General features: G+C 34.5%; 2 protein-coding genes, 1 long non-coding RNA gene and 1 pseudogene across 3 annotated transcripts; 2 read left to right on the top strand and 2 right to left on the bottom strand.

The window, feature by feature from the left end:
* Positions 1 to 699: 699 nt before the first annotated feature.
* On the bottom strand, positions 700 to 3,381 carry LOC120148105 (flavonol 4'-sulfotransferase-like). Its single transcript, XM_039161294.1, has 3 exons — positions 3,281 to 3,381; positions 1,267 to 1,462; positions 700 to 1,209 (listed from the first exon to the last, which is right to left on the bottom strand). Exons 1-3 carry the CDS (start codon positions 3,379 to 3,381, stop codon positions 700 to 702), a joined length of 807 nt encoding a protein of 268 aa, XP_039017225.1.
* A 255-nt stretch (positions 3,382 to 3,636) lies between these two features.
* LOC120148104 (cytosolic sulfotransferase 1-like) lies at positions 3,637 to 4,101 on the top strand. Its single transcript, XM_039161293.1, has one exon. It carries the CDS (start codon positions 3,637 to 3,639, stop codon positions 4,099 to 4,101), a length of 465 nt encoding a protein of 154 aa, XP_039017224.1.
* A 3,614-nt stretch (positions 4,102 to 7,715) lies between these two features.
* LOC120148093 lies at positions 7,716 to 8,479 on the top strand. The gene is made up of 3 exons (XR_005518340.1): positions 7,716 to 7,903; positions 8,001 to 8,098; positions 8,184 to 8,479. It is a non-coding gene; the product is annotated as an uncharacterized LOC120148093 (long non-coding RNA).
* A 3,152-nt stretch (positions 8,480 to 11,631) lies between these two features.
* Positions 11,632 to 12,731, bottom strand: LOC120148092 (annotated as a pseudogene).
* Positions 12,732 to 13,217: the final 486 nt, after the last annotated feature.

Below are 13,217 nucleotides of genomic sequence, written 5' to 3'. Positions count from 1 at the left end.
GTCATAGTTTAAAAATGAAATTGGAATTTAAAATTTAAGGACCAATTTAAAATGAGAATTATACTTTGAGGACATGTAATACAAAATATACTAAAAAGAATAAAATCAGAATGGAAGGATATTTATATCTAAATTAAAAGAAAACTAAGTAAAAAGACAAAAAAAATAAGAACAAGAGAACGACGACACTTGAAAATCAGAATGGAAGGATATTTTTGTTCTATTTTGATACCTAAATTTTATTTTTTTCAAAATCATACCTAACATTTAGTTTATGTTTCAATTTAACACCCCGCCATTAAATAATTAACATAATTATTGACGTTACATTTTTATCATTTTGAATGATGATATGATATTATCTTACGATGGCACGTCAACATCACCATTAAAATTTTACTTTTTAATAAATTATGAAAGGGTGGAAAAGATTATTCAAATTATCTCTTAAGATTTTATATCAATAATGCGAATTTAAAAAAAAGTTAATAATATTTTGGAATGTGAAATACACAATTTCGAGAGGTATAAAATTAAAGTATCAAAGTAAAAATGTAAAATTTTTAGCTTGAGACCACCTCGACTCGTCTCTTTCCGTCCCTAATTACAATAATTATTTTTTATGATAGAGTAGATTTAGATCCGAACCACTTAATTTGCTGTGAGTAATGAAATCCATGTGTTTAGCCATGTCCGGCGTCAAGTGATTTTCCCAGTCTCTGATTCTTCCTTCGCGAAGAAGAGATTATTCTTCATCTCCCATGGGCCGTTCTTCCCAACCTTTCCATCCTTGTTCACTTCCAGATTCCTTAAATTCTCGAAGCTACACATTTCCACGATCTTCTCAACCATTCCTTTCTTCTCTTCCTCTAGTGTGAATCCATAGCCCATGAACTCAGCTAATTTCTTGGTGTAAAAACATGCATCTTCCATCATCTCCTCGTATTTCAAGAACAAGATTCTGTCCGGCTGTTCCAAACTTGCATTCCAATACCCTAAAACATGATCCCAATACGGTCCGTAGAATGATTCTCCATTGCAGAAAAGCTCGAATGCCTTGTCAAATGGACTGGTTCCATGTTTCTCGACGTTGCGAGTTTTGCCAGGAAGTGATACTTGAAACAAAGGTATCCTTTGGGTCTCTACAAACGTAGACGATTCTACAACCGGACACGGATTCCGGAAGAGAAGAGAAGGGGAGATGGGTGGCTATTAAAGGGTTGTTGGGATCACGGTTGGTTACGGAGATCTCCAAAAGGGGGAGACATCCTGTGGCAACTTGGAATGAAAAGGGTTTGCGGCGGTGGAACCGTCGTCGACGACGGTGGTTCTCGAGACGATGGCGAAAGAAAGGGCCTTCAGCCAGGTTGTGCCGGTTTTCGGAGCGCTACAAAGAAAGACGTCGAAGATTGAGCTTGGAATTGTCGTTGAGCTGACAAGGTACGCGTCACTACCGCCATGTCTGGGTACCAAAAACCTTGGTACTCAACGAGATCGTGGTTGAATAGATTCAAACCTGCTCGTTTCTCAAGGGTTGACAAAATGTCTTCATCGTTACAGATTTGATTTCTCTTGGACTCCATGAAAGGAAAGATAATGAACTTTGGAAAGGAAAAGCAAGTCACCTTGTGGACGTAAATGCTGAAGAGAGGGGCATGGTTTTGTAGGTAAACCAGAGTAGATGTAACTTAACTATTTATTGAATCGTTACGATATGAGTATTAAATTTAAAAATATAATTAAATTTTACAATTAATTATAACGTTTTAATGATCGATTTATAATATTTAATATATTTTTATTAAAAATAGTTAATGTATCACATGTCCTCAAAGTATGTTCCTATTTTTAAATTGGACAAATTTTGTAATTCATCCCTAAACTATGATCATCATTCTAAATTAGTCCTCAAACTTTGAACATTCCATTTTATCTCAAACTATATGTATATACTAATCACATCCCTTGTTAATAAATTTGTTAGGTCAAGTTATTTTATTATATGTTTAAAAGATAAATTTGAGGTTAAACTTCAGTTCAACCTAATTACATATTTGGATGAGTTTGGGGATGAAATTTGAATATTCAAAAGTTTGTGGGCCAATTTGGAAATAGAGTCATAGTTAGGGATGGAATTAGGAGGTTCAAAAGTTTAAAGACTAATTTAAAATGAGTCATAATATGAGGATAAAATTAGAATATTCAAAAATTTAAGAACCAATTTTAAAATAAGAGTTATAGTATGGGGACATATGATACAATTAATTCTTTTTAAAAGTTTAATAATCAATACGAACATTTTAACATATTTAAGTGACCTCATATATACTTTACTCATTTTTATTATTGTTTTTTTTTAAAATAAAAATAAAATAAAATGAGTAAAGTATATATGAGGTCACTTAAATATGTTAAAATGTTCGTATTGATTATTAAACTTTTAAAAAGAATTAATTGTATCATATGTCCCCATACTATAACTCTTATTTTAAAATTGGTTCTTAAATTTTTGAATATTCTAATTTTATCCTCATATTATGACTCTCATTTTAAATTAGTCTTTAAACTTTTGAACCTCCTAATTCCATCCCTAAACTATGACTCTATTTCCAATTGGCCCACAAACTTTTGAATATTCAAATTTATCCCCAAACTCATCCAAATATGTAATTAGGTTGAACTGAAGTTTAACCTCAAATTTATTCTTTTAACATATAATAAAATAACTTGACCTAACAAATTTATTAACAAGGGATGTGATTAGTATATACATATAGTTGAGATAAAATTGGAATGTTCAAAAGTTTGAGGACTAATTTAGAATGATGATCATAGTTTAGGGATGAATTACAAAATTTAATGTCCAATTTAAAAATAGGAACATACTTTGAGGACATGTGATACAATTAACTATTTTTAATAAAAATATATTTAAAATATTATAAATCGATCATTAAAACGTTATAATTAATTGTAAAAATTTAATTATATTTTAAATTAATACTCATATCGTAACGATTCAATAAATAGTTAGTTACATCTACTCTGGTTTACCTACAAAACCATGCCCCTCTCTTCAGCATTTACGTCCACAAGGTGACTTGCTTTTCCTTTCCAAGTTCATTATCTTTCCTTTCATGGAGTCCAAGAGAAATCAAATCTGTAACGATGAAGACATTTTGTCAACCCTTGAGAAACGAGCAGGTTTGAATCTATTCAACCACGATCTCGTTGAGTACCAAGGTTTTTGGTACCCAGACATGGCGGTAGTGACGCGTACCTTGTCAGCTCAACGACAATTCCAAGCTCAATCTTCCGCCGTCTTTCTTTGTAGCGCCCGAAAACCGGCACAACCTGGCTGAAGGCCCTTTCTTTCGCCATCGTCTCGAGAACCACCGTCGTCGACGACGGTTCCACCGCCGCAACCCTTTTCATTCCAAGTTGCCCATGGATGTCCCCCTTTGGAGATCTCCGTAACCAACCGTGATCCCAACAACCCTTTAATAGCCACCCATCTCCCTTCTCTTCTCTTCCGGAATCCGTGTCCGGTTGTAGAATCGTCTACGTTTGTAGAGACCCAAAGGATACCTTTGTTTCAATGTATCACTTCCTGGCAAAACTCGCACGTCGAGAAACATGGAACCAGTCCATTTGGACAAGGCATTCGAGCTTTTCTGCAATGGAGAATCATTCTACGGACCGTATTGGGATCATGTTTTAGGGTATTGGAATGCAAGTTTGGAACAGCCGGACAGAATCTTGTTCTTGAAATACGAGGAGATGATGGAAGATGCATGTTTTTACACCAAGAAATTAGCTGAGTTCATGGGCTATGGATTCACACTAAGGAAGAGAAGAAAGGAATGGTTGAGAAGATCGTGGAAATGTGTAGCTTCGAGATTAAGGAATCTGGAAGTGAACAAGGATGGAAAGGTTGGGAAGAACGGCCCATGGGAGATGAAGAATAATCTCTTCTTTCGCGAAGGAAGAATCAGAGACTGGGAAAATCACTTGACGCCGGACATGGCTAAACACATGGATTTCATTACTCACAGCAAATTAAGTGGTTCGGATCTAAATCTACTCTATCATAAAAAATAATTATTGTAATTAGGGACGGAAGAGAGAGTCGAGGTGGTCTCAAGCTAAAATTTTACATTTTTACTTTGATACTTTAATTTATACCTCTCGAAATTGTGTATTTTCACATTCCAAAATATTTATTAACTTTTTTTTAAATTCGCATTATTGAATAAAATCTTAAGAGATAATTTGAATAATCTTTTCCACCCTTTCATAATTTATTAAAAAAAAAATTTAATGGTGATGTTGACGTGCCATCGTAAGATAATATCATATCATCATCAAAATGATAAAATGTAACGTCAATAATTATGTAATTATTAATGGCGGGGTGTTAAATGAAACATAAACTAAATGTTAGGTATGATTTTGAAAAAAATAAAATTTAGGTATCAAAATAGAACAAAATATCCTTCCATTTGATTTCAAGTGTCGTCGTTCTCTTGTTCTTATTTTTTGTCTTTTTAATTAGTTTTCTTTTAATTTAGATATAAATATCCTTCCATTCTGATTTTATTCTTTTTAGTATATTTGTATTACATGTCCTCAAAGTATAATTCTCATTTTAAATTGGTCCTTAAATTTTTAAATTCCAATTTCATTTTTTAAACTATGACTATCCTTCTAAATTAGTTCTCAACTTTGAACATTTCAACTTTATCCCCAAACTATAACCTTTATTCTAAATTAGTCCATAAACTTTTTGAACATTCAATTTCATCCCAAACTATATGTATACTAATCACATCCTTGTTAATAAAATTGTTAGATCCAGTATTTTATGTATGTTTGAAAAATAAAATAAAATTTAGGTTAAAACTATGGTGAAACTAATTACATATTTGGATGAATTTGGGGATACCATTAGAATATTCAAAAGTTTGGGGACCATTTAGAAAGAGAGACATAGTTTAGGGATGAAATTAGAATGTTCAAAAAGTTTAGGGACTAATTTAAATGAGAATCATAGTTGGGGATGAAAATAGAATATCCAAAAGTTTAAAGATCAATTTAAATAAGTTATAGTTATAGACATATGATGCAATTAACTCGCATATTCTTGAAGCGTTAGTTTTATCTGATTTATGGCACAATTGTTCATCTATTTTATGGTACGATTTTGTTTATCGTAATGACAGATTGATGTTATTTATTGCATTCAACAACACATCTTCTGCTTAAGAAATGTTTTGTCTTAGTTTAAATGGAGACAAAGAATATTGATAGCTACCAAGTTTTTGTGAAAAATAAATATACATTCAATGAAAAATTTTGATTTTATTTTTGTTTAAGTTTTTTAGATTTTCATATTAAGATTATATTACTTTAACTGTACCTTATTTTTTGTGTAACAAAATCTAATTTTATTTAGTTTATAAATCTTTCAATAGGTAAGTTAATCAATATTTATCCTTTTTATAGGTAAGTCGGACCAACTAGCTTGTATATCCCCCACGATATCAAAAGAATTTTGCTAATCCTCCAGATTATGATGAGATTGATGACATCCAAATCTTTTTTTAAACCTTTTATTATATCCAACTCAAATAATCACATATATCCAATTAAGGAAAGAGACCAAGTTCTTTTACATGTAAATCATAATATTCATTCAACAATATTTATATTCGAATTATAAATTTATAATTAAATAGTCTCGAATAATTACAAGATAGTATACATTTAGATTCTATGACAACCGCATATATATCCTACAAATTCAATTGCTCGAAACTATAGAGAATCGCCTCCTCCTACCGATGGTCAAAATTTTCTCTTTTCCATGTATGGAAGGATCATCATAGCCTTTGTAACGTTGTTCATATGAAGAAAAATGACAAAACGTTTATGTTTACAAATTGGAAGTTTATGGTTTCTGAGTTTGAATTATGGTTTTATTGATATTAATGTTCTGAGCTGTCCATTTTTCTTAACCTTTTTGCTTTTTCTCTTTCCTTTAAACATCCATTGGCTCAATTTTGTATGTTGCTCTTTCACATCTCTCTCTATTTGTTTTTTAATGTTCATTCATGTTTCTTTGATTAATGACTTGTTTTCATATAATTGCAGAAGAAATGCAGAAAACCTGCTGGTTTTTCCTTTGCTGATTCAAGGTAGTGTTCTTTTCATCATGTAGGACAAGCTGTTTGATTAATATCCTAGAGAACATTACATTTAGTCCACATGCATTTGCTGAATCCTTGAGTGTTATTTGTAAACTGCAGAGATTTGCAGAATTTTCATGTGCTGTGTTTTGTTGTTTGTCATCTATGTGTCTTTCTCTCCATTGGGTTCTCTTTGAAGTTTTGTGTTAGGGAGATCAGTTTTCTAATTCAGCTACTTTCCCCCATTTTCATTCATATGATGTGCCTTTTCTTTTTGGTTCATGATTGTCGATCCTTTATCTTTGATTCTTGTGTAAAGCAACTTGTAATCTCCTAGCAATTGGTTTAGGGCCTAACTTGAGTATAGAAACCACGGGCGATCCTCGATTTAATCCGACGAGAGAGATAACACTCATTTCGACCATGATTATTTGATTGCTGATACAATATATATGCCGAGAATGTGGAGTACAAGGAACTGAATTCCCTCTTTCTCATGGTGGCTTATTGGATTTCAGGCAACTGTGGACGTTTAAGTGAACAATTTGTTTTGGCTAAGAATTAGTACCAGCAGAAGAAAATTCCTGCATCCTTTTACCTTGTTTGATTTCCGGTAGACTCGACGTAGAACCAATACGAGTTCTTGAATACTCGAGTAATCATTACAGCAGTGGAGATCCTCGATGATGGATTGATGATGATTTCTTCATGCTGATACACTCTTGGCTCTGAAATCTCTACAGGGATGGAACATATAATGTAGAGACCAATACAGAAGTTAACAGCCAAAGGGGGATGGGGAGCAGAGAACCATGGAGTTAACAGTTCATGGCTTGGAAGAATCCGATACGAGGGGCATCGATACTGCTTCAAGTCCTAGTGAAGCAGGAACAAAGGAAGTAAACTTAGTTCATGATACGAGTGAGACCTTTCCTGCAGCTGATGCGCCGGAGCTGGTTGTTTTATTCAAGAGAGTGATTATCAGTCAATCAAGGATATCTTCATTGACAGGGGAGTTCCTTCATGGAGTCGATTGAAGTATAGTGAAAAACCTGGAAAATCTCTAGGGATAATGTCCTCTCTTTCCAATGATTGAACAGGATTTTCAGAAATATGTAAGGAAAAGACATGCTCTCGAGGACTTATTGAAGGATCGCGAAGAAGATTCCGATGAAAGAGATGATCACTTGCATGATAAGTCCATCATAAATATGGCATCCGGGACGCGGCACGTGAAAGAGGTAAGAAGCTACATGCTCCCATGATTGATATTTCAATCATTCTTTTGAAGTGTTCCTCACATAAAAAATTCAGGATTGATTCATTGAACGCATATGCAGTTCCAAATAGGAGACTCAGTTACATTGAAGCCAATGGAACCATCTGTGACTAAAACAACTGACGACCGAGGAGTGGAAGCCGAGAGTAGAAACACTTTCACCTTTCTGATCCATCTTTAAATCCCACGAGTAGCCTTGAGGATTTATGCAAGGTTCAAGATGTCAACAGCCTCATAAAATGAGGGCTTATCAAGGACCGAGGATAGGATGTCAAGAAGCCTAACAAATTCTGGACAAAGCATCGCCAACGAAATTACTCATGGCGATTGTGATCCGTTTGCAAAAAGTCCTCTTTCAGGACCAATACCATGTTCAGGCAGTGTTTCTCTGCGATCAAGTAGTAGCACTACCAGCTCATTCGTTTGCTTTCCCCATGTAACTTGTTCCCTCTCCATGAATTCTTATTGTGCTTTTCTCAGTTATCCTGAAAAAAAAAAACATCAACAGATCATTGTTTGGTTTTATGGAACAGATTGCCATCTGAATGGAGTGGCAGTCCAGTAAGAATGGCAGAAGCTGACCCGAGACGGCCAAGGAAGCACCAGAGTTGGAGAACCTGTTTTCTCTGCTGTATGTGAACCTCCCCTTGCCTTTTGCACAAACAGTAACTGTAATTCCTCTTATTTGATTCGATTTTCATGTGTATACTATGCAGGATTCGGAAAACATGCTTTTCAACAATGGTGTGATACTAAATTATAAATCTATCAATGATGCTTTTCAATTGTCATACAATGTGTTCTTTTACCTTCCAACAAACAAGAAAAAGATTGTCTTTTGTCTCTTTATACCGTCAATGACACACAAAAGTTCAATTTTATACAAATCATCTGTTGTTCCATAATTGCAATATGACAAGTTTTACATGAGAATCAGTAATGTCCTTGATTTTTGTCAAGGGATTGATGACCTGGTTTCAGCCGAGTGACGGATATGTAGATAGTAGGAGAATCATACTCTGTAATACTCATGTCCGAATACGTATCATGGACACATGTACTAGGTAATCAGGTTTTCATCAATGGTGCTTTTGAGTCCATAGGTGGTTAATGAAACCGGCTGTCTTGCTTGACTACGACGGACAGAGACCTTCATAGCTAAGGCTGGAAGTCTCTTGCTGCTTACGGCATTACATATTCCAGAGCTGCTTCCTTTCATTTTCATGTCATAACCATGCTTTCTTCTCACATGTCCAGCTAAGATGTGGTCATTTTTGTCGCCTTTGATAAGCAAATCAACGCTGGCTCTTCACTACCAGACCTTTGTACCCATTGCCTTCTCATTTACGGATGGCAATCCGAAAGGATGATTTCGCAATTAAAAATAACGTTTAGATTTTCCAAAAACAAAATTCTATATTTTCCCTATAAATTTATATATATAATATAGAAAGTTCCATAAATTTATAAAAAATATATATAATTCTTGTAAAATATTTTCAAACAAATTAAGTAATATAATAATTAAATTTTGAGTTAATTAAAGTTTTATTAGGCTTAAACATTAAACAATTAAATTATCAAATCTAATTTACCATATTAAATTTTGCTATTTATCTTTGAAAGAAGTTTATATATATATATATATATATATATTTTTCTTATTTTGTATTTTGGCTTAAAGTTTATTCATATTACCAACAAAAGTCCATTGATTTATTTAATTTAGCTCAAACAAATATATTTTATTCAACTCATTAGATTTTTTTTAAACTTAAACTGATTTAATTTCATATAAATAAATAAATTTTGAACGATAAATAAACTGATCTACTCGTTAATTAATTTTTTCATTAAATTTGACTTGATTAACTTTGAACAATGTTTCGTATATTGACTTTTATAAAATTTAAATATAGTGTATATCACAACATGGTCCATTGTCAATAAATCTTTAAATGATCCTCATTAGGCTATCAAGCAATGTCCATGACCAGCGCCCAGCCATCTCTGTTGCTCTTTGACCTTGTGAAAATCAATGATTTCAAAGAGATAGACTTCGGATTCTGATTATTCTAGAGTCGAGTTAGGTCGAAACTAGAACAAAAATAGAAAAAATGATGCCTTTTTATCACTTGGCAACATAGACGAATGTAAGATTTTATGCTTGAGGAAATAAACTTCTAAAATTTTAGGAGATTATGAATTTATAAATTCTAGATATAAAAATAAATTATCAATAAAAAATATAAAAATATATATTTTAAAAATTTTAAAGAGCAATTGCCTCAACCGTCTCCCTCTAAGTCCATCCCAGCTTGACAGTAGACTTTTGCTGCTCCTGGAGGAAGTCCATATCCTGCTGGTTGGGGCAATGTGGTTAAAACAAAAATGGAAGATTGGCAATGGCCGCTCACATGACTAACTTGTCATGCATGCCTAAACCGATAGAGTGATCTAGTATGGATTAAGCATAGGTGTTTTCAGCTTTAAATTTGACCGACCACAGGACCCCATGAGCAGCAACATTTAGCCAAACTACAAGGACAGCAGAGGAGCAGGTCAAGGACCAGTGGTGGTCCAGCCTCACTCCTAGCCAAGTTGATGAATGATAATGCCCCCCTGTGTTTAGACTCTGTACCAAAGGCAATCCCCTTCCTTGAGCAAAACTCAACCCCCAAGTCTTGCAAAGATGTCAATTTGGGACCACACCAGAAACCCTCACCTAATTTAACCCCCACTACTTGCACACCTTACCCTAAAGTCCAATGGTTCAAAACCACACATTTAATGCACACAAATGATGCAAAGAAACCACTCAAATCCATTCCATCATCAATCATCGACGATACATTGAATTATAATTAAGATACAATGTGACATGGGAAGTTCACTTTCCCATAATAAACTTTACTAAAAACTCAAAGGGCATGCAAAGTGGTGTGCGGGATAATTCATCACAGTTGAGAACCCAAAACTGGTTATGGTGGTGAGTGGAGTGAGACTTGAGACCACTTCTCCACATGCCCTGACCCCATCCATCAACACTTCACCCAATAACCACCCTCATCATGAACGTATTGAATAACAAAACTACTCAAATTTCTAATAACCGTACCAATGAGAGGGAAGGACAAACCGACCCGGCCAAGAAATGGTCAACCTACCACTCGGTCTTACGCATTAAGGCCGTTTCCGGTGTCTCATCACAGCCAATGGTGGAGTCATGATCACGCATGGGACAAGTCACGAACTCTCCCAGGACCTACCAAAACAACTTCTATCTTTCATAATGTAAGGACTATAGGAGTATTCGTACGCCGTCAACAGTTTCCTATCCCTTCCTCTCCATCAAATCAAGCCAAAAGAGTTGCCCTTTTGACTCTCATATTAAATAAACTAAATATACTTAATTAATTAAAATGAGATTAGTGATGAGGCTGATGATGATAATAAGTAACCTAGTACCATGCACAAAAGCTATAATAAATTAACAATAAAAAACGAATTCATTAAATGATTTCAATAATAAATAAAATGTTATTCTCTTTAAATGATTCGGGTACAAACAACTACGTCAGTCTCACTAACACAATACTTTAACATGTTTTGTCATCTTCAGTGACCAAACAAATGTACGACAGTGAATTGGCAACCAAATTTCATGGTAATCCTAATTGATCAATCGATAGACTTTATCCCTCACCTTTAACCTATTCAACGACTCAATCAATATTCTATTCTGTCATTTTTATCTCTCAAATTCAGGTCATCTTATTAAAATTTAGGTCTAGATCTCATTTCAAACCATCATATAACGATTCTTCTTCAAAGTCAAGATATATATCAAACACAAATAAAAGAGAGACAGAGAACTATCATGAAAGTTAAGCAGACGAAAACACAAGAAATAATCAAACTCGTTCGAAAAATCACCAAAATAAAACTTCAGTACTATAAAAATGGAAGAAAATATTTAAAATTTACAAAATAAGAAACAGTTACATTCATAAACCCATACAACTATATAAATTACACACTTTGACTGTATATTATCACAATTGACAACGAAAAAGGTTAAATCCTGCCTTAACCCTTGAGGCTCTCTTTGATTCTTTTTAACTCTTTCAAATTTGTAGTTAAAATAAATAATTTAATAAAGAAAGAAGAAGGATAAGAGATAATTTACGGGAGAAAGAGGGCTGGATGATCTTGATCAGTCCACTGAGCTTGACTCCAATATGTCTTATCAACATCGTTAGGAAGATCAAACAACCCTTGATCTCCATCCCCTTGCCAGTCCAACGCTCCAAACCCATTATCCGATCTACTAGCCATATTTGATAGCTCAACCTGCACCGTCTGATCAAGCATCCTCCGGTGATTTCCTCCTCGCACATACTCATCATATTTTGCTCCTCCTTCAGCTGTTGCGGCCACTGTCCATCATTTAATGCCTTGTGGATACTAAACGACATCATTTCATTGTTTGATGATGTAATCAAGCTCGTGAAACTCCCAATTCCTGAAAATATCCCACGGTCCGATCCTTGTTCCAGCAATCCTGGCTCGAACCCCAAATTATGAGGGTTTCGATGAAACTTCGGCTCGCTCACGCTTACAAAGTTCGCACGAGAGGTTACAGCCGACACCGCCTCCGCTGCGCCACCGGCATAATAACTGCTGCCGTTGTTTTTAGTCACCGCAACGTTAGAATTTGTTACAGTGAGACTCGAACTCTCGCTGCTAGAATGAGATTCGCTTTAGCTTGATCGCGGTGTTGTTGTTGCCCCGGGTGCGGCATAGCAGAGGCGGCAGCCGCGGTGGCGTCTGATGAAGCTTTGTTTTTTGTGCGCTTGGCTTTGCGGCAACCACCACCCACGGGGACGTTACGGAGGACGCCACCTTTAGTCCAGTAACGACGGCAGCCCTTGCAGAAATGACGTGGCTGAGAGAGGTTGTAGTTGTTGTAGTAACAGAATTTTGTGTTGAGAGTCGCAACGTGGACACTTGAGGGCTTGGTGGTGGTGCTGTCGTAGCCTTCTATCTCCTCCTCCACCGCCGCTGAATATGCAGCCACCTTCGATCGAGTTGATGTCTTGCATTACTGGCACCAATTTTCGCTCCAACTTTTTTTCAAAGCAGAATATAACAAAATCAAAGTAAAATTTATTGGAAAATCAGAGACAAATCCGTGAAATAATACGAACACAAAGATTCTCAGTGGAATGAAGAGCGCGTGTGTTTGTTTTGAGAAAAGAAATGAAGGTTGTCCAGCAAATGTCGCTTCGCATATCCTTTAGTAATAACGAAATTATATTCCAAGTACCAAATTTCTCTTAAAAACTTATTTATTTATTTGTAATATATTTTTCATTTTACTTCCATAATTTTTAAAATCACAATATTTCGCTCTACTTGTATTATATTTTATTTGTTCACTAAAGTTTTGTTAAAACCACTTATATTTACACGTGTACTCATCCTACAAGCTTTTCAATTGATGCAACATCCTTAATCATTTTATTTTATTACACTAATTTTCTATAACTTTAAATTATATTTTAAAATTTTAAGGTTCATAAAGAATGAAAATTTAAGTTCTTCGGTATTAATGCATGGGATTTGAGATTTGTTTTTTTTTGTTTTTGATCGTTAATAAATTAATTTAGATTGGATATTATAGTGACTTAATACGGGATTATTTTTTCAACTCAATTAATTTCATTCGTAAACATTAAATCTGAATC

Source organism: Hibiscus syriacus, unplaced genomic scaffold (genome assembly GCF_006381635.1).
Source record: "Hibiscus syriacus cultivar Baekdansim isolate YM2019G1 unplaced genomic scaffold, ASM638163v2 tig00110948_pilon, whole genome shotgun sequence".
Lineage (NCBI taxonomy): Eukaryota > Viridiplantae > Streptophyta > Magnoliopsida > Malvales > Malvaceae > Hibiscus > Hibiscus syriacus.
The sequence above is the reverse complement of the archived record's forward strand: the minus strand, read 5'-3'. Positions and strand labels throughout refer to the sequence as shown.